Raw genomic sequence first — 27,363 nt, 5'->3', positions numbered from 1 at the left:
TGACTTTAGACCAGAGGCACCGGTTTTGAATCCAGTACGACGTCACCTGGTCGGAGACACGCCCACTCCACATAACACAAAAGGAAAAAGCACAACATAACGACACGACAACATAGCAACACAGAACAACACAACAACACGCTGTGGTCTGAGAATACCTCAAGCTTCCTCACCTATACGGTGGCGTAGTCGGTAGGGTTACCGGTCTACTGCCAGAGGAACTGGGTTCGCATCCAGCTGTGGGAGTGGGGGTGGAGCAGGGGCGGCAGGGTAGGCCCAGGGCCTTACCTGGGCGGAGTGAACTGGACCACTGGTCCACTCCACTCCGCTCAGGTGTGCCCTGGGCCTACCCTGTTGCCCCTGCTCCATCTCATTCCCGTAGTGGGATTCGATACCAGGGCCATTTTGCCCCCCTCTACAGTGCTGCCAACTATGCCACCGTGGAGGTGAGGAAACTTGCCCTGTTATTACAAAGTAATTACTATGTAATAAGTTGATATTACAGAGCACCGGAACATTAACTTTCTGGCCGTATGTGACCATCATTAAAATTGTCCCAAATAAAAGGGAGGCTACTCGTGTTGTATGGAAAGGAAAATAAGCAAATTCTATTTTGGGTCTCTGGTATTGTTCAGGGGGTCAGGCCAAATGTGGAAATGGGCCGGATCCGGCCCGCGGGCCGTAGTTTGGGGACCCCTGCGCTTGGCTGTATGTGTCCAAAAAAACAAATGCATAAATGATAATTCTTTGTCCACCTTAGATGGGATGTGTGTGCAGCAGGACAAATACGGAGGACGCCCCCCATCCGTCTCCCATCCGGTTGAAACTCCGGTTTCATTTTAGAGTTTCTGTAAATATCGACTCATGGATATAAAAGCAAATGATCTGCGGCAGTGCTTTAATGAGAGTCCTCCTTCACTGCTGTCTCTCTCGTGTTGAGCCGATGAGGACTCTCTGCCAGTAGACAGACGGGTGGATGAAGAGCAGCCAATTAGCATGCAGCTTTCCAAATGAGCAGACCGGAGAGTTCATCATGATGCTTAAAGGGCCCCCTTAGGAGAGAGGCAGCGTCCGAAGAACCACCGCCTCCAAAATTTGGATGAGGACATGTCAGCATTTCCAGTAGAGGGTGTGTGTGTGTGTGTAAGCACTGAAGATAACACTCTAAGGGAAATGGCAGGCCCATAGCTCTCTCTCTCCAACCAGGCCCTCCCCAAACACACATCCTGAATCGTGATTCAGGATCGTGAAATGACAAATGGATCGCTAATACAATTCATGAATTATGTAGTTGTCATGGCGACATTAATCAAGAGCAGGTCTCTTCTCTGGGCTCTGAACATTGCGTTTGTGGAATTGTGATGCATGGTGGGGACGCTGCTCGCCAAGCCGCCCGAATGAGTGGGGAGCAGAGCGATAGCGAGATGCCGGTTCTGCTAGTCACTCACAGTCTTATTATGAGTACAACGCAACAATCACACGCCGTCAGACACAGTCAGTCAGCACAAACAGCTGAGAGCAAGGCCTTCAATTCAAAAGCATTCACAATAATCTGGTACCAAAGCATCATCAGGAAATTCAGAATGTTGGGCACTTAAAAAGAAACATGCATTTTTTTTTTTGATTTAGCCGTCACATATTCTCGCTGAGGAAGCTATTATTCCCTGTCCTTGAGCAACACAAGCAGAAGCGACACAAAATGAGCCAGAACATTGGTGAGAGAAGAAGTTTTGGCAGAAACGAGTGTGATCTTCACGCCTGATTAAAGCCACGAATGACGCCTCGGTTGACGTCACAGCTGGATCAGTTGGCTCATCTTCTTTATTTTTGAGTATTTAAGGCTTTTAACACAAATCTTTAATCTTTTTTTTAACCCTTCTCTCTCTGCGAGGGTTTTCCATTTCCTCTTTCTCAATTAGTCTCTTTTTTTTTTTTTTTACCCCCACTCATCAGTCCTCCTCTGTCAAATTTTAAAGAGCATGTCTGACTAAAGAGTCTCCTGCAGGATAAAAACCACTTAGTGCTTAAACTGAACAGGGCAGGCATCCTGAACCCTAACAGGTGCATTAGACTGCTTTCCAGCCACGGTGCTTTTCTGTGAGGGGAATCTGAGCAACCATTGTCAGAGTTCAAATCAAGCCAGGCTCGTCTTTGAAGTCTGCCACATTTATTGAATAATTAAAAAGTTGTAATTCATTGCTTGCATTTGGACCGTTGTTGACACAAGAGAGTAGGTCGAGGCAACAGAAATCCTGGAGGGATCATTGAGAGGAAGACAAGCAAGTCGGAAGTGTGTGTGTGTGCGCGCACACACACACACGCACACACACCGGCTGACCCTTTGACCTCGCCTCCTCACAAAGCTGTCACCATCGCTGGGCTTTCAGGAGGCTTTTACTCAATGAGGTTAGCCCAAAGGTGACTCTGCTCTCTCTAGTCCACACTCCACTCTCCTCGACTTCCTCCTCCTCCTCCTTTCTTCCTGCTTCACTTGAGACTGGTCCTTCTCTCCAAACCGTTTGTCCTAGTTGCTCGCCTCTCTCTTTCTCCACCTCCCTCTTGCACTCCCTCTCTCTCTCTCTCTCTCCCCCAGTGTATTAAGAGGGTTTGACGCTCTCAGTAAAAGCTGATTTATTCTCTTGGTGGTATCGATCGGTTTCTGCATTAAAGATTATAATTCATTACCACGGCCCCTTTTAATACATTAAACACTCACAATAAAAAATACCCCCCCCCCTACCCTCAACCCCAGACTCTGTATCTCGAGGATGCAGGAACACACTCTTGTTGAGACGTCCAGCCTGACGTCCCTGAACGTCGTCTGTGTGTGTGTGTGTGTGTGTGTGTGTGTGTGTGTGTGACCATCTTGCACGCAGTCGCGCCCATCTTCACACAAATCACTGATTTTAGTGGATAGATTATGACCTTCATTTGACCAGGTAAGATGTTTGAGAACGAGTTCTCGTTTACGAGCATCCCAAGCGACCCCTTGTAGGAAAAAGCACAGAAACAAGCACAGAATCCAACTATAGTCTGTTGGATGTTAAGCATGTAAATAAGCGAGCTTAACAGTGTTTTGAAATTGCGCCAATCAACTGCTGCTGCAAAGTAAAATGAGTTGCGTCCAAAGCCCCCGTCTCCCTTACCCCCCAAAACCTCTCCGTGTCCCTCCTCTTTCTCCTTCCATCAAAAGACGCTTCTACCTCTAAGCTCTAACACCTGTCTGTCCAACCTCCTCCTCCTCCTCCACCCTCTGCTTCTCTTTCCCCCTGACAGGCTTTCAGATGGTAAATCAGAGACATTGATCCAGCGCAGCTCCCAAATGTCCTGGTTTCTTCTAAAGAGCCATTTTCATTTCACAAGCCGTTTACTAGCCTCGCCATCAACCCCCGCCCGTAAACGTCGTCCTCCCCTCTCTTGTCTCGCTATCACCCTTCCTGCCTCTCAGCCACATTCTCCTCCACCCAGACTGCTGGCTGATGTCTTTCTATAAGTGTCGATGCTCTTACACAACACGGACCCCCCCCCCCCCCCCCCCTTAAATCTGTTTGACATCAGCCCAATGGAGCGCTGTGTATGACCACTTTGTTAATAGATCTCTTCCCTCACGTGATTTCTATACCTTCCCGAGATGTTTCTAGGAAGCCATATTTTAATCTGGAAGGAATGTTGTGGAGAATGAAGCCAGGAGACATGTTTATGTTCCAGAGTAGAGCTACATATCGTAGAAATATTCAATATCTGACATCTCTCTCTCGTCCCTGAAAGCGCAGCGATGCAGTATTTTGACATTTTAATATGACCATCGGTTGTAACATTTCCAACACTTTCTCCTGTTTTGTGTAATGAATAGTGGCTGAGGCTGCTCACATGTGTGCTAGCTATATTGGAAAACACATAATATATCCTGTGACATAAGACACCCTCAAGAGTTCACATAAAAAATAAAATAAATGGGCAACCAGCGAGCTTCTGTGAGAATCTCACCTCAGTGGTCAGATTCATCCTGATCTATGGCCCATGAAATAAAAAATTATGTGGTTATGGTTGCTACACATTTCACTCAGCATCCGTTAAAACCTCTTAGTTATAGTTAAAGGTCATTGTTGTTTCATTTCAGATCGAATGCAGTGGAGTAAAGAGCCAGATGAGTCATAGTTCAAATACTCGTGGGCAGTAGTATACTGCATGTTTTAACACAAGCATTCCCTAAGTGTGCTGAGGCAATGGATACCATCTTACTTAGAGATGATGCATTTTTAGATGAACTTTTTCTTCAGAGTTTTTTCCACTGTTGGTATTTCCAGGGTAGAAAATAAACTTTAAAGCTCTTTTTTTTTTACATTTACGGAGAAGAATAAGTCCTCAAAGTTATCAGAGAGAATATAGATGAAAATAGGCACATTTCTTTCTGCTGATAAAATTCTTTGGTGACATTAATGACAGGCGTGAACGCTAAACCTCTCACACAGATTTTATTTGGCTCATTCACCCACTCTGAATAAATATGACTGAAAACACAAGTGGAACATAGTGAATGCCATTTTCAGAAGCCATTAATCAAACATCTTGCACAGGAAATTGTCCATATATCTGTCGGTTTCAAATTGGCCAATGTTTCTCTCTGGAAAGTATTTAAAATTGTGTCGCCCCATTAGTTTTATCATGTTGCTTGAAACCCTCACATCCTACGGTGGTGATTGTCTCTGCTAGATGATGATTTGTTTGATAGAAGCAACATTTGTGGTGTGTTTATGATTGTGATTAAAAGTGAATAAGTAATTGTGCCCTAAACCATCATTTATTTTGTGGTTTAATGCACATCAAAGCTGCAATAATACCTCTTTCTGCCACTTTTATTGAAGTGTTGATTCAACGTGTAGCCCTTAGTTTGAAATGTCAACCACTGAGGTCACGCCCTGAATGTGTGACGGCCTGAGTCTGAAGGAGAGCCACAACCCTGCGCCCGCAGACCCTGCAAGTTATTGAGCTCCATCAGTGAGATACTGAAATAGCCCATAACCGCAGATTCAGAGGCTTGCAGGCCAGAGCAAACAGCCGGTCAGACACAGTATATCACGCACTGGATGACTGTTGACAGCTGGGATGGATGGATGGGTTAACATATAAGTCCAGAAATATCGATTGTTCTACAACATATATTATACTGCAGAGTTTTCCCCGATATGAACGACTTCTCTATGGACTGTTACTACAATCCTCCGAATGGATTCCGATCTTTAAGCAGTTGGTTGGGTGAAGTGCATAATTAATGCTTAAAAGTAACTTAAACATTGCCGTGGAGGAGAAAAGCTGTAAAGAAGATTAATCCACACTACAATTAGCAGCAGTGCTCAGGTGTGCAACAACACAATAAACTGAGCAGAACGATGAAAACCAGACCGTGTGCTGCAAGAAACAACACAAAGCAATTTCAAAACAACGAACAGCAACATCACAAAAGCACAGATTCTCCTCATTCTCATCATAAGAACATTTCAGCAAAACCAGAGATGGCACAGTCTCTAAATAGGAGCCACTTAGATTAAAAAGACACAATGAAAAAGCAATAAACTAAAAGATGGACCAACAACTTGAAGATTGTGCTCCGTGCCCAAGCTGAAAGAAACTCAAGCGGAAGAGTAACAAAGATGCTCGAGTGCCAAGAAAATGTTGACAGGGCAGTAAAGTCTCAGGCTGAAGGAACAAAGTCAGCAACAGCAGTAATCAGCCTAAAATAATTCTTAACCTGACACAAAAACAGAAATCTAAGTAAGAGGAAATATCGTAAAGCTTATATGTGCACGCTTTTTTCAGAAAGCTTTATGTGTTTTAAGTTATTTGGTTATTAGTTGAATTTCTAGCTGACTTTGTCAAAGATGGAAATTCTCATTTCTCATTTACTTATTCAAAACTGAACTCTGTGCCTCATTTGATGCAAGCACCAAGCTGATCATCTTTAATAGTCAGGTTATTTGTTTTTATTAGAAGACATTTTTGTGTGGGATCCTGTCTAGGATCTATCCCAGAGTTTTATCTGGGTTCATTGTAATTGTGCGCTTAATTTAATTATTGTAGAACAGTCAAGTTAATTATGACAAATCACGACTTAAGACGAGTCGTGATTATCGGTGTCTTTTCAGTAAAATGAACAATGTGAAGCACACATTTATGTTGAAGTGACTGTTCACTGCAGTCAGATCATTCCAACGTAACAAGTAGAGGACATTTGTCCAAGACACACACTTTTCACACAATAGTTAACATTTGTGATGAAGTTCCACACAGACATACGAAAACGGATTTGAGCGCTATGTGAAGCGAGTCATTTCTTAGACCAACTGGATTATCAGTGTACATTCTGGAAGATGGCAGCAAATCAGCCTTCAAGTTAACCAAACAGTGTAATTGGTCTTCATCTGTCATCTCAAACAGAGCTGTGGAATGTCTGAGTCCCACAGAGAGAGAGAGTACAAATGGGGACAGTGATGAAACTCAGAGAATAATGAGTCTCCATGTCTTTTCATTCTCTCTTACCGTCTTTCTCTCATTACTCAGACTGACTGGTTTGAGAGAAGCTTCACAGTCTGTTGCTTATTAAATAAATAAATAACCCAGAGCGCCCTTAGATGAGTTCATCAGGCTCTCCACCACTCTTCTCCCGTCATCTTTCCATCCTCCCGCCGGCTACGCATCCTCTCATCCCTTCACCTTTTCCCCTCACCCTCTATGTTTAAACTCCTACATCCTTCCTCTGTCTCTTTCCCTCCCATCTGTTTAGTTTTTTTCCACCATCCTGTAGAGTGAAACAGGGAGGAATACAGATAGAGAGGAAGCAGAAACCAGGGAATCAAAGAGCTCAAGAGAGGGAAAGACAATCCCCTTAGCGACAGATGAAGCTTTCATAGAAAAAGGATCTTTCTCCCAATTTCCTCTCGCTATTCTTTGTAGTGTATTTTCCCCAAGCTACCCCTCTGCTTCCTTTGTCCCCCCCCCCCCCGTGCGCCTGCGTCGCTGTGGCAGAGTGTTTGGAATCGTTAATGACGTTTGTTGGCAGATTACAGTTGTGGGGCGGGACGGCGGCTCGCTAAACACTCAATTCGCTTCACATAAATCACAGCCTGAGTCCCACTGACACGTGGCAGCTACCTCCAATGCAAATACACTGCAGACTGCAGTATCACATTTAAACACATATGGTGCATTCTGACAGGCAGGCGGACAAGGTAGATGGAATTTGGACAGTATATGATATAAAATCAGATAAATACGGGGAACGCATTGGTTGTTGCTCGTTAAAAAAGGAACAGGTGCAGCGGCTGTCAAATAAAAATGAAGTTCCGAAAGTGAAAAACCGTGAATATTAATGGAAGATGTATTTTAATCAATCGCAGGCTCAGAGGGAACCAACATATAAACAGAAATGCATGATTACGTTTTCATTGAAGATAATATGATTAGGCCAAAAAAGTATCCAGTCAATGATTTCAATCATATTTAGAAGCAGCAGTTTTGGGTTTTTCTATCTACGTTCCCTCATATCGCAACTCACTGGCTTGTATCGCAAGCAGAGAAATAATAATCAATTCATGAACACCAGACGCATGCATGATTCATTTTAATAAGCCTCGTCACGGTCTCACGTGCATTTACACACACTGAAATCGCTTTATTCAAACAACAAATAATTCACAAGGTGCCGCTAGCTTGATGCTACTGCTCACAGATAATGAACAGAGCCCTTTAAGGTGCAAGCGGACAATTAGGAATATCATTTCACACCTTGATCGTGCAACCGCTCTTAACCTCAGCTATTCAAAATCTGCACAAGAGCCAGAGCACATTTATCAAAATGTGTTCATTTAGGAGTCAACTTGTTGCTAAAGATGGTTTCAGCCTGTGAAGGCAGAGAAGAAGGGAAGTAATCTGGATGTTGATCCTTCTGGTGATTGTGTCCACAGCAACCACATCTAACCAATCACCTCAGAGCTTACTCCTGACTGCGGCATCTGTGGGAGAAAACATGCAAAACGTGTCAAACAAGAGAGGCGAGTTTACAGCGGCCCTGCCGAAGCAACGGCATCGTTGCTTTTGCTAGCTTCAGAGAGATCTGGTAGCATTAGTCACTCTCTGTCCAACACACACACACACACACACCATACACACGCGCATGCACGCCAGGTGTTGCGGATGCATAATGTTTTATAGTGACGGGTTGGAGAGCAGCTCTGAATGCTGCAGATAATCTGCTGAATGTCCGTTAGTGGAGAAAAATACAAGCTACTGTAGCTCACACTGATTAAAACGACATTGTGCGTTTTGGGGAAATAACAGTTCTTTTGTTGACTGACCCAGTTTCTCTTGCTTCAAGTTTTACTGTCAACAAAGCATGACGAGACCAAAAACCAACAACGTAGCGGTCCGTCTTTCTATACTCATTAACGTTCCAGTCTTATTCTTTTTCCAGCAGAAGGCACAACATTTTAAAAATCTACATCTGCAATGCTGAAAATGCAGTGATCATTTCTGGACAGCAGAGCACACCTATAGCTCAGACACAGGCTATACTTGTCAGTCTGTCAGTTAATTGTTGCTTCTGGCATTTGCATTTGATTTATTGACAATAATAAAAAACTAAATAATGCCAACATTGTTTTTAATTTCATTCACAAATGGAAATTATATTGTATTTCAAGATTTGCTCCAGCTTAGTTATTGTTTTTAAAAGCAATCTCCAAAACCCTCCCTACAATAACAATGGAGGTTTTTCTTATAAGGACAGAGCAGCGCAGCCGCATCCCAGTTTAAGATCCCATCATGTGGTAATTGATTTTCCCTGAGGGTTGCATTGATATGAGAGAGAAATTCCCTCCTGGAATGGGCTCAGCTCCGTCTGGAAGAAGTCATGAAAACGAAGACGATGAGTTTTTATGTGAGAGAGAAGGGTGCAAAGTTTATTGGCTTCAGCTCTCTTCTTTAGCTCCTTAAAATGCTTCAAATTGTCAGTTCATTTTCAGATTTTTAGTTCCACTCCTGTTTTTCAGAATGCAAGCATAATGTTTTTTAACGGTCATTCATTACCTATAGAATCGCCCCTGAACTGTGGACACCACGCCGTTAAAGTTGTACATTATTGATGCTTTGCTCTTCTGGCTTACTTTTTCTGCCTCCAGCACGACATTTCCTCTTTCAGTTAACATTAAACATAATCCTCTGCTGCCGCTCTAAGACGCCTTTCTTTATGTTGCCAAGGGTTTCTTGACACTTTAGTGTGTGAAGGTTTGATTTTTGTGGTAAATCTTTGGCGCTTGTTCGTATCTCAATGAATACATTACTATTTTTTTCTGACTCACAACTCGCTTAAGAGGAAACATGGAAATGATCGGTGGATTCTAAGAGCTTTGTAAGGATTAAGTAAGTTGGAAGTTGATATAAAAAAAAAGCTCATTCATGAGGTAAACATTTATAGCATCTCTTGACAGTTTTGTTGTTTGTACATGGTTTTTTTGCAGCAGTTACCATTAAATAAAATAAAAACATTTAATGGTAAAAAATAAAAAAGTATCACATTGTTGAAAAAAAAAAAGATCTCAAGTGTTATGTAATCTGGAAGTGAGATTGATTTATAGCTGCGGTAAAGCAAGGCATTAGAGGTTAAAGCTGCAGTTGTAATACCGATGCTTGATTTGAATAATTGGGTGAATGACTGATCATGCTTAGAAGCCCAGCCTGCCTGGCATTACAACACTATCCATCAAGAGTGCAATCAAAACAAATGGGCGAAGTCATCATGTCACAACTCCAGCCAACATAACATTTACGTATTTACTAGACTTAATTTAAACACACCCATCAATCTGAACCGATGGAAAATGACTTTCTTTCCATTTTAATTTGAAAAGCAGGCGGGACGGGGACTGCAGACTGACTGGGGGGCCCTGGAGGCTTGAAACATGGCTGTTTAAAAAAAACAACGAAATAAATAAATAAACCAGAACCTTCTCACCTTTGCAGGAAAGAGGGTTCTCCACATCATAATGGTGACAGTATCTAAACTAGCTAACTAAAGGTCAGCAGCGCTCATTAGGAATGGAAGGAAGACAAAAAGTCATTTTCATTTAACTGAAGTTCAAGTACAGTCAATTTATAACCAAAATATGAAAAGTACTCGATAGAGGAAAGGCCAGGGTTTGCCTTCCTGATCACTTCACACAAAGTATTTATATTTCACTTTGGGTGGGGGGGTTAAATCTGACCAAAGCCCTGATTCTAAACGAGTTGGGACGCGGTCTTCAATATTATTAGAATGGAATGAGATCAATTCCTTATCTTCCATTCAATTCAATGGACCACAGCGTAAAGACAATATACTGTGTATATAAAATTGTCCCTCATCAACATTCTAGGTTTAACTGCAGATTCAACGGTGGCAAAAACAGAATGGGGAGATGTTCAGATGCATCTGACACATTTAGTTCCTGTTGATAAAGCCATGCTGGTTACCTGAAAAACAAGCTGCTGTCATTGGTCAGGCTAGATGGACAGAAATAAAAATGAGGGAAAAAAATGATGATGATTGAGACGAGAGAGAGAGAGAGAGAGAGGCAGGCTTACCAGCAGGGAAGTAGAGAGGGAGATACTGCAGATACAGCTCCTTATCCGTTGGCAAGAAGGCACAGAAGACGACTCTGTCCAGCTGAGACAAACAGACAGACGACAAATGCATCATGTCTGACATTATGACCTTATTCAATAGCTGTGAAATCATCAACGGCAGGGAGGACAATGTAACGGCGCGTTAGAGGAAGCAGCTAATGGATCAGTCCATTAGTCCTCTATTAGCTGCCTATTGTGATCATGCCACTATGCACTATTTATTACTCTACATATTCAGGATAGATTGCTATAGATGTAGGGAGGGGGGGGGAGAGAGAGAGAGAGAGAGAGAGAGAGAGAGAGAGAATGAGTATACGAGTCGGTTTGAACATTCTCATGTGGTTTTAAGGTTTGGCGTTGGACATACAGTTTTAATGGTGGGTTGATGTAAGAGGTTAGGCAATGCATTTCAATCAATGAAGTGAAGAACGAAACATTGTGTGTGTGTGTGTGTGTGTGTGTGTGAGACTGAAGGGGCAAGGTTTTTCACATTACTGTACGTGAAATATTCAAGTAAGTCCAGACTCAGCCATTAAGACGGTACAATTCAAACAGTGTAAAGACAGTAGCCCGGTGAGGTCATCTATTAAACACCAATAAAAATTACAAAGATGGACGTACATAGCACAACCATATCAAGTCATATCAAGTCACTGCAACTACAGATAAATGTGTACGTATGAATAAAAGAAGCCAGCAAGGAATAAAATATTAATAAAAAAGGACAAAAACAACACGGATAATTAAAACCTTAAATAAAACACAATAATTGTTTTTTTTTCTCTAAACAAGTGGTTGCACGTCACAGTAAAGGTCTTACACTGAGCAGCAAGGAAAACAGAGCACGCACTATTGTATGTATGCAAATAAACCGTCAGATGTTTTCACTATAAAACCGGCAAACCGATTACGGCGAAGAATGTAAATGAACGCCTCTCATTCTCAGCCCTTGAAAGACTCTCGGCTGTTTCCCTCCATCGTGAGGCAGGTGACGGTTAGCATTGGTTTGTTAGCTTGCTGCTGCTGCTGATGACATAAACCAGCTGGTGTTGCCAGAAAGACTCTGGAGACTCCAGCGCTAACAATAACATTGTCAACACCCTCTCTGGGAGGCCGTACAGCAGGGTATTCAGACGGGTAGAAAAAGGACAGTTCAGAGCATGCAAACGGCAGATTGGAAAGTTTCCTTTTTGCCCCCGGCTCCCTTTTTGCCGCTGCCCCCACCCCCCGGCCGTCGCCTCCAGTCATCTATTCCATCATTTTGTATTTGCCTTCTCTCCGGAGGGGCAGCGCATGTGTGTGCACGGTTGTGTTAGTTGGTTGTAGTCCCGCAAGGAGCCAATTAAAACGCAGACTTGGCCGTGAGCATGATAGTAGGAGCTCGGGAGTGTGTATTTGAATACATGAACGTCAATGTGTGTGTGTGTGTGTGTGTGTGTCGCCGTGTGCTTTTGTGTGTAGATCTTTTATCCGTACACCCCGCTCCTCTTTCCCACCTGAAAACAAAAACAACAGCTGTGAAAGCAAGAATACCTGGAGGAAACGGTAGGGAGAAATTGGCAATCACGCACACACACACACACACACACCTACCTTGTCGTGATGATCATCCAGATACTCCCTCACAGCTGCCAGCGCTTCATGCACAGCCTGCTCAGGTGGATATCCTGCACGATCACAGAGGCGGCAGAGAAAATAAACACACAATTTGCGAGAGCAGGTGTGGCGACAGAGTTGTGTGTCTGAGTAAGGTCGCTGTCGACACTGTTCTAACACGATACGTCCGGGGCGGCTCATCACAAGTCGCATATTCCTGCGAGACACAACACAACAAACCTGTAGCTACAAGGAAGACAGAGAGAAAGACCGTTTCTTTCTTATTGTTGTTCCTGACCTCGGTGGATTAAAGTCAAGATTAAACAAACGCAGGATGTCAGATTATCTGGTAGTCAGCTTTATCACATGCAGATTTACAGAGACGGGAATTTGATTTCATTTCTGGTTTGATATCTTGGAGATACTGAACCTTTGAACAGAGGACAACAACAAATATTTAACAGAGAAGCTAAATTATGGGTCTCAAAATGTTATTTAAAGAGCTTCTTTGGAATTCTTCAATTATCCACACACGGCAGCTAAAGAATGAGTCACGTTAAATACGGCTGCGCTTGGGGAATTTTAAATGTGATTAATGCGGGAGAACGATCCGAGTTAAAATAAATAAATGGAGGTACCAGCGTCATGATTTAACCTCTGTAACGCAACATGGAGGTGGATTGACAATGTTGTTAATCCATCCTCATTAAAATCACTCCCAATGAAAGCGGCGGAGTCGAGAAGAAGATACAGAAAACACAGCGAGCCCTTTCCTCTATCTCGCAAGGAGGAGAGTCAACAACATGCCCTCACACTCAAACCCACCACAGGGAGTGTGTAAGCACTATTCTCAACTCCCTCTCCTGCTAGTGTGAAGAGGGATTACAGTTAGCCTGACACAATCTACAGCCTAATCTATCTTAATCTGCTGGTTTTAATCCAAGACCTTAATCTGAGAACCACCTCTGGGCTGCAGGAGATAATGTGACAAATGGGAATGGCCCGAGCGTCTGGGCACGCTGGTTAAAAACAGAGAGACTGACACTGGAAACAGGCGTGCCGTGGAAGAGAAACCATTAGTTTGAGATTAGATCTTTGAGATGTAAACGCTTTAAATAATACGAAGATGCGTCGCACACACCGCACAACATGAAAACAGCATGACACACACACACACACGTCACTGACCGTAGATTCCAGTTGAGATGCAAGGAAAAGCCTGCAGAGAAAAGGTGACAATGTGTTTACCGCCTGTCGTTGATCAGTTAACAGCCACCTTTTATTCCACGCAAACAGGCGTGCCCTCTGACACACACACGCACACGCACACACACACACACACACATATATATATGGAAGGCTTTTTTCCTCTGTCCGTCGTTATATTCTGACACCCAACGGTAGATCATCCTTCGTCATAGAGTCCTGACGGGGAAGCAGCGCCTTCATCAGCAAATATTTTATATTCTTAAAATGGTAACATTCTTGCCCCCCCCCCCCCCCCCCAGTCCTGGGAGACTTTGTACTATCTTAGTTGTTTCTGGACAGAGATGTTGACAACCTCTGCAACCACCATGCTTTTCACCTTCCACAGCTATTCCAGCTGCTCTTTCAGCCTCTGGTACTTCTCCATCTTTTCATGTTTCTTCTTCCTGATGTTACTGTCAGCGGGGATCGCCACATCTATCACAACTGCCCTCCTCTGCGGGCTGTCAACCAGCGTGTCTGGTAGAATAGCCAGCGGCTGCTTGTCATTCTGGAACCTGAAGTCCCACAGGATCTCGGCTTTGTTATTCCCAACCGCTTTTGATGGCGCGTCCCATCGGGACTAATACTCGGCACAGATGTCCGTGTGCACTCGGTGTGTGCCTCCCAGCTAGCACCTTACTGCATGCTACTACGTGTGGGACTGTCTCAGGGGGAGCTTTGCACAGCCTGCACCGTGGGTCCTGTCTGCTGCGGTAGACGCTGCCATGGTCTCCGTGCTGTCCTTCAGCGCAGCCACCTGCACAAGTTCTTCATGACGTCCTCTATCTGCTCATGTCCATGTCCATTTGTGTCTCGTTTCAGTCCTAGTTCCAGTTCTCTGCTCTTACTGGTGGTTGGTCACGACCAGCTGATACACGTATTTTATACTTTTGTGCATATAGTGTTAGATAAATAAATATACCTAACATTTGTGATAAGGGAAACTTTGACACAATAATTTCATTGTCAGTGACATACACCAAGCAAACGTCTTCTCATTCTAAATATATTAATTTGATATTTCTTTGTCACTGCGTCTCAAATGCACACATTTCAGAGAAACACAAAGAGCTTGCTTGTCTCTAAAAAGCTTCCCAATAGCTTCCAGAATACTGGAGAGCTTTATAAATAGTACAAGCCTTTCCTCTTTGTTTTGTTTTATACATGAAAATTGAATTAGAAAGTTAGGCAAGCTGCCAGGACGGCTCGCTGGAACAATTACAGAGACCAACAACTTTTTCAAAGCGCTAGAAAAAAAGTCCTTTAGTGCGAGGCACAAATAATTAAATGTAAACTTTTTGCAGTGGCCGTAAATCAACACAATGCTGATACAGCAATTTTATAAATTAAATATCAATAACAATAACATAGCATGTCTTTTTTCCTGTGAACTCTTTGTTTTCTTCGAATAATGTTTAATGATTCGAATAATTCTAAACCCTAAGAGTTGAACTACACTCGGGTAAGATGTAAAATACATTGCTGTAAACCTCAACCTTAAAAATATTTATTTATTTTGATTTAAAATCCATGGTCGATTTACATTAAGTAGTCTAGAGCCATGTCAGGCAGCCTTATGCCACACTACTGGCTGAGGAAAAAAGTCAGGGAACTTCAAAGTAAATCAAATCTGGCAGAATCTCAGCCTGCTGTCAAATACTGCAGCGCGAGCAGATGCCAAGACGCTCTCTGCGTCTCCCGATCTGTTTGTTTTACCAGATTGCAGAGCTGGCAACTAACGGCGGGAGCAGTCATGACTCCTCAGGCTGTAAGGTGCTCATTAAACTAAATGAAAAATAAACTAACAACAACAGTAAGGTTGTCTTTAACGGCAGGTTACCGAGCCCACATCAAGATTTAGAGTTCTGCTGACCGTCGTGTGTAAACAGCAATAAATGTCTGACCGGCCACAAAAGTCCCGTTTATCTGGTGCCAACAACCCGCCCGATTGTCCTCGACAAGTCGGATTTTAATTAACAAACTTGATCAGTTTAAAAAAATTAATCCTTCAGGTTTCAGGTGTGAAACTTGATTACACATTCAAATAAACCTTGACATTATTTTGAGTGCAATAGAAAATAAGTGAAAATAAATGACTGTTGAAAAGAGAATTTCTTTGTAGTTCTACTCGAGCTCAAGAACTACAAAAACCTTCATCTTCACACAACCAGCATGGGCCTGTTATCTTCTGTCACGCCTCTGACTTTCCTTTCCGTTCTCTGTGGTGCCTTCCTTTGACTCTAACACCTCATTCAGTTGTGAAACCGCCTGCCCGGCGTGTTTCATGAAAGCTTAGAACTCAACAGCGCTACCAGCAGCACCTGTTTCCCTCTCTGCAACAATCTCGGTTAGAAAATTTCTGCCTTTGAAAAATGTTTGTGATGAATGTTTTTTTTTCTTAGGCACAGATTTCACGGTTATTTTCTCACTCTTTCCTTCTTACTTTCTTTACTCTTATTTGTACTGCCCCCCCGCCCCCCCACTGTTTCGTCCTGACGCCTGTCTGACCTTGACCCTTTGTCCTCACCACTGAACGTGCAGCACTTTCAGTGGCTTCTTTCAGACTGTTACTGTAGCATGATCTCAAGGCCTTCTTCTCCTTCTCTCCCACTCCTCCTTGTGCAATCGGTCCCACTGTGTGGATCACATCTGCAGACAGTGAGAAATAAGACTTTCTTACCATGGTGTCCCCAATGTGAAGTAAGGATGAATACAATAATGGAATAATTGTGATAATGACGCATTTTCTTTCCTGTATCAACACTGGCATTCCACTAGTCTTTGGAAATACTAGAAATTGTGAAACTGCTATCATAGCTGGAACTAAATTTTTGATGTGCTCATATTCATGTGTGAGCAGCGTTCGCATCAGCATCCAAGTCAAAATGTGACTAAAATTTCAAAAAGAAATGATTAAATGTAACTTAAATGTAACATTTTCAAGCGTGAATGCGTCACCTGACATACGGCTCTTGAAATTAAACCCGACCTTTGTGGATAACAGATGATTCTTTTTTTTTTTTATGGCTGCCGGCTGATTTGAGAGCAATGGTGGGCGTGAACTGCGCCACACCCAGATGAACATTCAGCGGAGTGGACTATTTGATTTACTGTTTTGGATGGTGGAATCATTTTGGAAATTTCATCCATCCATTAAGCCATTAAATAAAACCTGCCAACACCAGAGAGAAGTTGGCTGGGCTCAGCGGGAGCCTGCGAGCCGCATCCTGCAGCCACAGATGAACCATGAATGCTGATCTGTCCTGGTGAATGCTTTTCGGGTCAAAAAGAAATCTTGGGAGTGAAAACAGTGCGTTTGTCATTTAATGACAGTAAACTTTAGTTGTAGATATGTCAAGGGATCGTCAGCCATCAGGGGAGATACCCCTGTTCTCTGCTCTCTTGTTGTTGTGAGCAGGGTATGTGGGAGGCAGGCCATGTTTTTCCACATTGCAGGCAGTATTGTTTCACCCACAAGAGACTGTACTTATTGCTTTGACTTCATGATTTATTTTCATGCAGGTAGCTGTAAAGAAAAGCTGCAGAAAAGGGAAGACATTCAAAGGGTCCAAAACAGATAACATGAACTTACCGATCAGCAAATAATTCCTTCTCTTATAACCGGCACTGTACACAGAACACTAACGGCATTTAGTGTTTGATTTTAACTACACTCCGGGGAAGCCATAAAGGAACTGCTGTCACTGGTTCAGAGGCTGCAAGCAAATTATTTTTAAATGTATAATTGGGCAGGAAAGCCTGAGATGCCTGTAAAATAATCTTATGGGTGTTTGTCATTAAATATAAAGTCATTTTTTGAAAAGTAAACTACCCTAACTGCTTAGGATAACTTGGTTGGTGCTGCTAGGCAACTAGGCACCTGCCTAACGATTATTACAGTGCTGCTTGTAATAGTCGTGCTGGCGTAGATCCAGATTACGGGGTGGATTAATGAATTTTTCAGTGAAATGCAGTTTGGTGTTACAGATCCCATGAATCTTTGAGGGATGTAGAGACTACGTATGACGTTAGTCCATTTTTAGTTACGTTTTGCCAACATATAATTATCCTACATATAATTATCGGAGGCAATTTGCAGTAGACACCAGAGATAATATCCTCTGGAAATTCACACCATGAGCTGCACACTTTTAATTTTCCACCATCATAGTGGCCAGGGCAAATCAATGCCAAATAACCCGGACAATAATCTACTTCCTGTTGTATTCAGTGCTGAAATGGACCCGCCACCCCAGCTCAGGCAGTGGTGTTGTTTCAAGTCCCTCCATCAGCAGTCACCTTGTGTGCCAGAGCAGATTGATCTCTTTTACAATTCATAGTTTTATCTCCATGATTAATTATGGATTAAGACGGACACCAACACGGCAGGCGCAGTGCCAGAATTTCAGATTCCGTAAGGCCAAAGTAATTTTCGGTGGGCTCTTTAATTACACAAATTCATCCGATGGTTTACAAATATTCCCACTAAAACAGAAATGACTGATACCTCTGTCTGAAAGGAGACGAGTACTTCTGGTTGATTATGACAGTTTTAAAATCCAATTGTAAAACTTTTACATTTTCAGCACAGAGACATTTTTAAATCTACCTGTTAAGTTAGTAATTAATACAGGGAGTAGACATGAGCGTATTGACAACAAAGGTCAACCAAAAGGTTCTAAATCATTCTTGGTATCTTTATACACCAACCATGAAAAGTAAAATTGAATATTTTTGCCTAAAATCAGTCGGAATCCGATCCATGAAATTCGGTGGTAAGCCAGAGGTCCCCGCCCTACGCGACTGTGTCAAATTCGATAAACATCGGTCAATAATCAACTGAGATATTGAGATACAATTTTTGAAGCTCTATTGACTGCAATGTTAACAAAGAATTTAAAGTGATCCAGAATCCCTTCTGGATCGTCACCAAAATTTACTGGTAAAATTCCCAACATTTCCTGAAAATTTCATTACACACATACACACACACACACACACACCTACACACACACACATACACACACACAAACCACCAACTGCTGAGAGAAATACGTGGCCCATTAGCTGCTAAGTACTTCACAATATTCTCCAACCACTTGCTGTGTGTGTCTGCCGTTTGCCGATGCAAAGGTAAACTGTAGCAGATTTGGAAAAACATCTGCCTGATGTGGTTAAAAATGCTAATGAGAGCGCAAGATAACAGTTAAGGATGTAAAACCAGAACGATGAGCTGAACTATTATCGTTCTGTCAGTGAATGACTCTAAGCAAGCCCTTTCAATCATTTGATTCAATGTTGATGGAATGACAACATGGCAGTTTTAAAAAGTGGACAAAAATATGCATTGCAGCCTGTGAGGCCGGGCGTTCCAGACAGCGGATGCGTGCCATCGTGCATTTCCTTCTGTTCTGCCACACATTAAGCAGAATATTCTCCACATCCCATCATCAAACAGGAGACGAGACGCTGTGCAGCAACAGCAGGACACCAGAAAGGCATCCGCCTCCGTGTCGCCTCTTAAGGCCAGACGTCGTGGATGAATGTCGGCGCCACAGAGGAGGATGCGAAGAGCGTTGTGTGAATCACACTTTGCCGATGAAGGACAGAGTGATCCCTGCTTTACACTTAGATAGCCATAAGACAATGATTTCCACCTCTCGCATTCGGATTATCAAATATTCATGCATTAAACCACATGCTCAATACATTAACAGCAGAACACTTTAACAGCACAGCCTCTTCCATGATTGCTATGGATTTTTCCGTCATAACCATATCCGTCGTATATTCAGGGATGGATGAGGTCCAGCAAGGGAACACCGTGTGACAGGTTTTACACTGAAATTCACACAAGCGGAGATTCGCTGTCGCTGCTCTGCGACTCTCCTTCATGTCCCGATTTGATCCCATGCCGAGTGTCAGTGCAAATGCTCGTTCCCAATCAAGCGTTAATCCTGTACAACAATGGACTCCTTCATCCACGTTTTAGTGATGCTGGATCGACATCCAACAAAAAACAACAACAAAAAAAGATTTCGCCTCTCACTCATTGACTTGTCGCTGAAAAGCCAGTCGACAGAATTGTTTCCCCAAAAAAAGGCTCCACCAACAACTCAACATGCTTAGTGCATTGACAAGCGATGCAAAGTGTGGGACCACAGACACTAACTGAAGGCCTGACATCTGCCAACAGCCAGCCATCGTTCTCTCAAATTAAAAGCACAATGCGCCATCTTCGTCATCAATAACTCCATTTGGTTGAGAAAATATAATCGTGCGATGTTACGACATACGTCAGAAACAGCCCGTTACGCTTGAAGGAACGAAACGTAAAAAGTGTTATGTAGTCAAGGTTCTCTCATTGAGGGACACGTGAGAAACATCATCGCCATGCCAACCCAATAGGTTACAGCATCGCCACAGTAGGATTCGTAAATTGGCGCGGAGGGGGCCTGTACTCTCAGAGCGCCCTCTAGCGTTGTTCGTGTGTTTACGCTCCACCAGGTCCAAGCTTCTCAGGCAGGAGCCCAGAGCGGTCATGTGATCTCAGCCTTGCTGGTGCATTGGAGCGCGCAGCGGAGGCCAGGTTCAGAACTGGTGTGTGTCTGCAGCGGGTCACTAGCTGGTCATTCATCAGCTAAATGTCACCATAACGCTGCTGTGAAATTCCTTCCATGCTTCTTCACTTCATTTTTCTGTTTCTCAGCGTCCTTGGTCAACACTCTTCTCCCTACCTCCTCCATAACCATTACGTCATCCTGCCATCCCTCCTCTTCTCTACCCCCCCATCCTCATCCCCTCCATCACTCTGTCACCTCCTTTCTATCCTTTCCTTCTATCATCCCTCTCTCCTACCTTGTCACTTCCATCCCTGCCTTATCCTCTTTACCCCTTCATACTTTTACTTCCTCCCTCTCCTCCTTTCATAACACATTCCTCTCGCCCCGCTCCCCCATGTCTCCTCTCCTCTCCTCGTCACCCGAGGTAGACAGTTCCGCCTTATTTACGGCTTCTCTTCACTGCTGTTTACATTATCGATCGGCAGGGTTGCTTTAGTTCCACCATACATCAACAGCACCTCCTCTCCAGCCCAGTGTTATGGCTGCTGGCTGAAATTACCCTGAAACACGGAGGGGGAGGGAGGGAGGGAGAGATGGGGGGGGGGAGCACTGGGGAGATGGCAAGCGAGTGGGACATGTTAGAATGTGAGAGGGATTTATGTGTGAAGGACAGCGTGTGTTGCATAGTGTATTATGGAGCAGTAGAAGCTAGTATATGAGGAGCACTGTTGAAGTGACAAGGTGCATGTGTGTGTTCTGAAAATGTGTGTAACTGACACTAAAATTGGATCTCGTGGTTGTTGAGATCAATTTTGGATCAGATTTGGTTATCTTGATGATTCTAATTCATCATTATAAATGATATAGAAGCTCTGGAGAAATAAAATCAGTGCTTAAACATTACTAGGCAGGACAGCTAACAGCGTGACTATAATATGAATATCAGAATTAATGACGAATACAACACAGTTAGCTTTTCAGAGGTTGTTGATTGAAGGTTGTTTATCTTCTTTCAATGATTTTCAAATGTGCAGATTGTACACGAGTAAATGGACACTCAAAACATTAGAGTAATATGAATATTAGTTGTACATTTCTTTTAAAGAGTAAAAAGCATTACTTTTCCACACGACCCTGAGATCTGTCTGCAGCGACTTCCTTCCATTTAGCCACATACTGCAGGCTTCAGTGAGGATGCGCTGATGCTAGACGTATGAGGTGTTCCATGGGGGTCATGAGGCATCTCCAGGAGTCTTTTTGGTTGAATTAATTGAGTTACTCGGCCACTGGTTTCCATTTAAATGTGGCACACATTTTATAGAATTTCCAGAACAGACACATTTTCATTTGCCACCAAATGAAGCGCTGGTTCCACTAACTCTCCGATCGGGTGCTGTTAAACCTCTGCAGAAATAAAAGGATGTAACAAGATGGTGTCATTAAGGGAATTAATTGTCTTCTCATGGCTCCACACAGATCTAATGTTTTAGTCTGCTTCTATTTTTAGCCGCTTGAGTGAGCTTTCAGGTGACATATCTCAGAAACCATTTCTTCAGTCTTTCTTCCCATTGTTTTTTGTCCTTTGTCAAATGTTTTCAGCCTCAATTGTGCATATATATATATATACACATATATATATTTTACCCAATATTCAATTACAATTTCGAATTTCTGGCACCTGACTGTATTTTCCTGTGAATGAACTCAAGCCCTCCCCCTTTCATGTGCAAGCATGATACTATTGCTTGTCACAAATTAACCTGTTTACCTGCAGAGTGACCCAATCAGGTGATTGTAAGCATTCCCATAGCCTCATAGCATAATTCCCCATCGTCAAGACTCAGGCAATTACGCTATTAGGCTAACGATATGTAACTCCACCCGACCATCTATGGAATGTCCTGGAAAAACAAGTCCATTCCATGGAGGTGCCTTGCAATTTACAAGACTTAACAGATCTGCTGCTAGCCTCTTGCTACCTGATAAGAACACCTTCAGGTGAATTGTGGGATGTTGTAGCTGCATAAAGGAGGCCTACACGATTAAGAAGGTGGTCAAAATGTAAATGTAGCCTCGTAGAGTGAATACTTATGCCAGGCAAAATTCTACTTTGAACATCATGACAGGGCCTGAAGATGACATGTCTTAAATAGAGAACTTTGACTCGGGGAGAAATGTCATTGCCCAACAGGACAATCAAAGCAGGTTAGAACAGGTCTTGGTGTTGCCTTAGTAAATTTAATAAAATAAAATAAATAAAAATCCCATGATTCATACCATCATCTAGCTAAGCCTCAAAATCTAATCATTGTTTCCTGTCCCCAGTATTCACCTTTCCACCAAATTTAATTGAAATCTATTCAAAACTTTTAGTTACCTTGCTTACAAATACACACAGAGAGAGAGAGAGAGAGAGAGAGAGAGAGAGAGAGAGAGAGAACTGATCACATTACCTCTTCCAGCTCTCAATGGTGGAGGTAATTAAATGTGTTTTGTTGCTTTCCACCACAGGCGGTTCACATGTGAATTTTTCTTTATTTGGTTTCAAACAATGGAAATATTTCTGGTGCAATAAAACAGGTTCCTGTGGATCCAACGCTCATATTTGTTTGGAAGTTGTGATAAAAATATGTTATGTTATAAAAAGAATAATTTCAAGTTGTGCAGGAGTATCTCCCTTTCAGTCTTCTCCTCTCTGAGACATTGCTTCTCTTCGCAGACTGTTAAAGCCCGCTCTGGGTTTATCTTGTTTTCCACCTGCAGCTCTTTATCAGATGGATTAGAATACGATAAGAAGCTTCTTTCATCAACATGTGAAAACACAAATTCAGTCTGACACAATCACCGGTGTAAGACAAAAAGCTTGTTTGTAACAGATTAGATAAAGACGCATTTATAAAGCATAATGCTTCACTTGATTTATTAGGTCCCAATCACACTGTAAGATCTTTTTGGCATAAACAATAATAAAGCGGGTGACCAACATAATGAAAGGAAACGCAGTCATGGGAAAAAATAACACCACAAGGAAGGGAAACGCTTAGTAACACAGAGGTAAGCTAAGTTAATTTATCTACAGTGTGTGGACCTGCTCTCACGGGCGTCAAGCTAGAACGAACCTTAACAGAACTTGACTGAGTTCCATCTGGTGAGCCCGGCCCAGCTTTCCTCTTTGTTTGTGCTCGTTGTCATTATGGTGCTCTTTTAGGCTCCGGCCACGCCTTCCTTCCTCTCACTATTCTTACCTGGGAGGGAAACGAGTCTTCGCTCCTGTTTTTCCCAATTCCGTCATTCCATCCATCCTCCCATCCCACCCCTTTTTTCACTCTCCTTTCTCTGACTCCCATCTGTCCCTCGCCTTTCTTTATCTGCCTTTAAAGCAGGACGTAGGAAACAGGCGAGCTGGTCCTTTGTGGGCTCGGCCTCAGTTTGCGCTCAGCCAAGCGAACACAGCTCTTAAATCCAAGCTCTGGCTTTGGCACAAAAGGAAGGCTCGGGTCTTGTAAAGCCCCCTACAGTTCACCCTATCTCTGTCCACCTTTCTGTGAAAAAGACAGAGGGGCGGTAATTCTTAGCAGGACCAAAAGACTGGATGGAGAAGGGAAGACGCCATTGCTGCAGGGAGCTGACATAATTCTCTACATCAGAGAGCGGCACCAACATTCTTTAGTCCCTCTCTCTCTTTCCAACTCTACTTCCAAGAGCCAAGCGACACTTGGAACTTTTTTTTCCTTCTAATCCCTTTAGCTGCTTCAAGGCAAATGAATTAACAGAATGAATTAACACCAGGACTGCTGCTGCTGCTGTTGCTGTGATCGTCATCATCATCAGTAGCAGCAGCAGCAGCTTTGATGAAGCTTTTCAACACTTAGGAGGTTCACACTGCTGACGCCGAGGCAGGAAGACGCAAGAGATGTCGACAGCCTTGTCAAAAAAAAAAAAAAAAAAGGTGGTGGGGGGGGAGCTCCTGAACTAGCAAGGTATCACCATCTGAGTGTTACAGTCTTTAGCTCAGGGCCTTGTCTAGTGTCTGCACAACCAAAGAAACCTCAATGCTGATGATGGGAGGAAGGAAGAAGAGGTGCGATGGGGAGGGAGAGGAAAATCAGGGCAGAAGATGGGGGAGGGCAAATATGATATGGAGAAAAGGGAAACGAGGGAGAAGGTGAAACGAGGCAGAAAGGTGAGCAAGAGGATGGGAAGAACAAAAGGAAACAAAACCCCGAAGCTGTTGATGGCAACAGGCACGCACGATGTCTTCAAAGAAAGAAAGAGAAAGAAGGAGCAATGGGGTGACAGGTGAAGCAGAGAGATGGAGGTCTTGGAGGAGAGGAAGAGGAGTCTGGGCGAGCTGCAGTGTGGATTTTAATTAGCAGTAATTGGCCACTGAGGGAACAGAAACAGAGTTCGGAGGCAGGGAGAGAGCACAACAGCCAGTATTTGACAGAGTGATATCTCTTGCTTTGTACCTCTCTATTTCCTTCAGCACTTTTTCTATCTGCGCCTTTCATCTCCATCTTGTTTTCCCTCCATCTTTTTCCACCTCTAACTGTGTTACTCTTGCTATCCTCACAGTTTCCTCCACTCCTCCAATTCCACCTCAACACCAGAGACCGCAGTATATAAAAAGTTCTGCATATAGGATGACGGAGAGAAATATTTGCGATAAATATGAAAGCTTCTCAAGCCTGAGCCTCAGGATACATTACTTTAGATCTTTTGGGCTCAAAACATAAAAAGAAATTGGAAAACATATGTATCATCTATAGACAACCTTCAGGCAGAATTTATTATAGTGTAAGCTGAAATTACACAGTTTGCTCAATAATCAACACTTTTGTTTTGGTTTTCCATCCTCTACCTTTTTGAGGTGATGTGATTATCACCTCTCCTCTTGGCATTGTGTTCACCTGCAGCTATTTTTACTTTCTGAAGAAAGAAGCTTTAAAAACTCACCGCACAGACGCAGTTGCCAAAAACCTTTTGAAAGTAGTGAAGTATTTAGCTGCTAGGAGCCAGATACTGGCCTCAGGATACTGATCAACAACAAATACAAAGGTACGATGTCAAAAATCAATATTACATTCCCCAAGTGGCCGCAGCTGCAGATGAATCAGGAATGAATGAGACATCCGTCTTGCTGCATGTGTAAATCATGAACTCTTTGCTAACGAGTTCATCATACCTTCATAGATGCCGAGTCGATGACAGTCCCGACGGGCCAGAACGCCACTCGTGGCTTTTGTAAAGCTTCTGGAGGTAAATGGCTGTCATAAAAATGGTCTCGCGTTTTGACTGTGACCGATAAAATGTTTAGTTTTGAACTGAGTTTACTGATCTGTGTTAAGATCCTCTTCTTTTTATATGTTTGTCATTAAAACCTTCAAAACCATGACATTCAGAAAAATATCTCTCCTCTATTTATGTGTGTGGAAAAACTCCTGTGCTGTCTGGAGCACTTTCTGTCTTCGATTTCTACACTGTATTTGCAGCGCTGTGATGGTGTTACATCAGTTGATCAGCTAATAATTAAAGGTTGTCTTTGCCTTTAAGTCTCTGTTATAAAGGTCTCTGTCACTAATAGCCTTTTGGCTAATTCTGGCACATTTACAGAAATGTTTATTAATGTGCGCTGTCCTTGTTAAATAAACGAATAAATGAAATGAAAATAAAGCAGAGTGCTGTCTTTACCAGATATAGTAATTAGGGCTCCAATCTCTTGTTGTTGAAAAATGTGTCCCCGTCTCTCTAGACCTGCCAACGGCCCCTTTTCTCCCCAAAGAGACAAGATGCTGTATCTCTTCCTGTTTCGCAGGGGAGCAAGGGCTGGCTGGGGAACAGGTGAGCGTGGTTGCAGCGGTTTTTAGTCGGTACACAGGTGAGCTCTGAGACGCCGTGTCGTCGGGACAACGCATACGGTTCACAATCCCTTCTCTGACAGCGAGACAAAATTATACACCTACAAATGTGCATGTTCTCACAGAATGCAGCCAGCTTACATGTCAGCAACACATTCATCGTATGCACATGTTTACAGACTAACAACACACCGATTCAAATCCCTCTAATTATAGCAGCTGATACACCCAACATTTGCCAGATTGCTAATTAAACGACTTGAAGTTCCAGTGGAGTTGAATTTAGCAAGGGTCTGCTCAGAATTTTCTAGCTGCCATTTGTCAACATCCCCAAATTGCATGTGACTCTTGCAAAAGAGAACGCAGTGGATGTTGCTAGGTTACAGTACTGGGTTGCTGCTGGCTAAGTGGCTGCAGAATCATTGATGGACACTCTCTGGGGACTGATGATAGCAGCTCTTCTGAACTGTTTTGCAACTTGTGATTCAGGCACTCTTCAAATTCCACTTCTGATGACTAACCCGTACAAATAAAGATCAAAGTATTGGTTTTGAGAACGGACCTGTCTCTCAACCTTCCTGCCTCTCTCCTGTCGAGCATCATTTTCTTCTCTCCCCTTCACGCACAGCAATACCTCACATGATTGTCTGCCTGCTTTGCTATCCCTCCTTTTTCCTTACCTCTGTTGTTGCTGTCTCACATCTCTCCCTCCTGCTGAGAGGTAATCAAGTCCTGTTGTGAGTGTTTAAGCTTCGGTGCAGATATTAGTCTTGGGACTTAACATTTTGCACCACATGCTGGGTAACAAGCACACGCACAAATGCAACAAACATACAATTACACAGAGAATTTGTGCAAGTTAGACAGTCAGTCCCAGAACGCACGCTGATAGTGCAGGTAAGAGAATTACCTGAAAGGTAGCACAGACACATAGACACAAGCAAGCAGAGGCACGCTACCACCATTTACAATCAGGAAAATTGTCAGAGATAAATACACGTGCACACAAATAAAACTTAATGCACGTACGGGCCAGCAGTATCCACGCATAAACAGCAATGTCCTCAACATTAAACAGCTGAACCAACGATGGACATTCGGCAATGTAAGAACTCATTTCTTCCGTTGTGTTTTTAGCTCCCCTCACAACCATCGCTGCTCCTCATTATACTTCATGTTATTTTTGGTTATTTTTACCCCTCCCCCACCCCTCTCTTTCTACCCCCGCCTTAAATCATCACTTTCTTTTTCCATCTTTACGTTAATGATGCATAAGATGGGCGCGGTGGCGCAGTGTGTGCAGCGCTGATGCCTCACAGCAAGATCGATCCCATCCCTTTCTGTATGGAGTTTGAATGTTCTCCCCGGGTCTACATGGGTTCTCTCTAGGACCTACAGAGTCTAGATTCTCTGGCTTTCTCCCACGTCCAAAAGCACGCAGC

General features: G+C 43.1%; 1 protein-coding gene across 1 annotated transcript in view; it reads right to left on the bottom strand.

Moving 5' to 3' along the window:
- Positions 1-7,601: 7,601 nt before the first annotated feature.
- macrod1 (mono-ADP ribosylhydrolase 1) overlaps positions 7,602-27,363 on the bottom strand; it is a 32,926-nt gene continuing 13,164 nt past the window's right edge. Inside the window, exons 4-9 of the mRNA XM_068740689.1 lie at positions 16,028-16,149; positions 13,441-13,471; positions 12,250-12,323; positions 10,615-10,696; positions 10,504-10,533; positions 7,602-8,009 (exon numbers count right to left, since the gene is read on the bottom strand). Coding sequence (XP_068596790.1) covers positions 10,529-10,533; positions 10,615-10,696; positions 12,250-12,323; positions 13,441-13,471; positions 16,028-16,149 — 314 coding nt within the window. The 3' untranslated portion in view covers positions 7,602-8,009; positions 10,504-10,528. The remainder of the gene's footprint in view (positions 8,010-10,503; positions 10,534-10,614; positions 10,697-12,249; positions 12,324-13,440; positions 13,472-16,027; positions 16,150-27,363) is intronic.

Source organism: Brachionichthys hirsutus, chromosome 6 (genome assembly GCF_040956055.1).
Source record: "Brachionichthys hirsutus isolate HB-005 chromosome 6, CSIRO-AGI_Bhir_v1, whole genome shotgun sequence".
Lineage (NCBI taxonomy): Eukaryota > Metazoa > Chordata > Actinopteri > Lophiiformes > Brachionichthyidae > Brachionichthys > Brachionichthys hirsutus.
The sequence above is the reverse complement of the archived record's forward strand: the minus strand, read 5'-3'. Positions and strand labels throughout refer to the sequence as shown.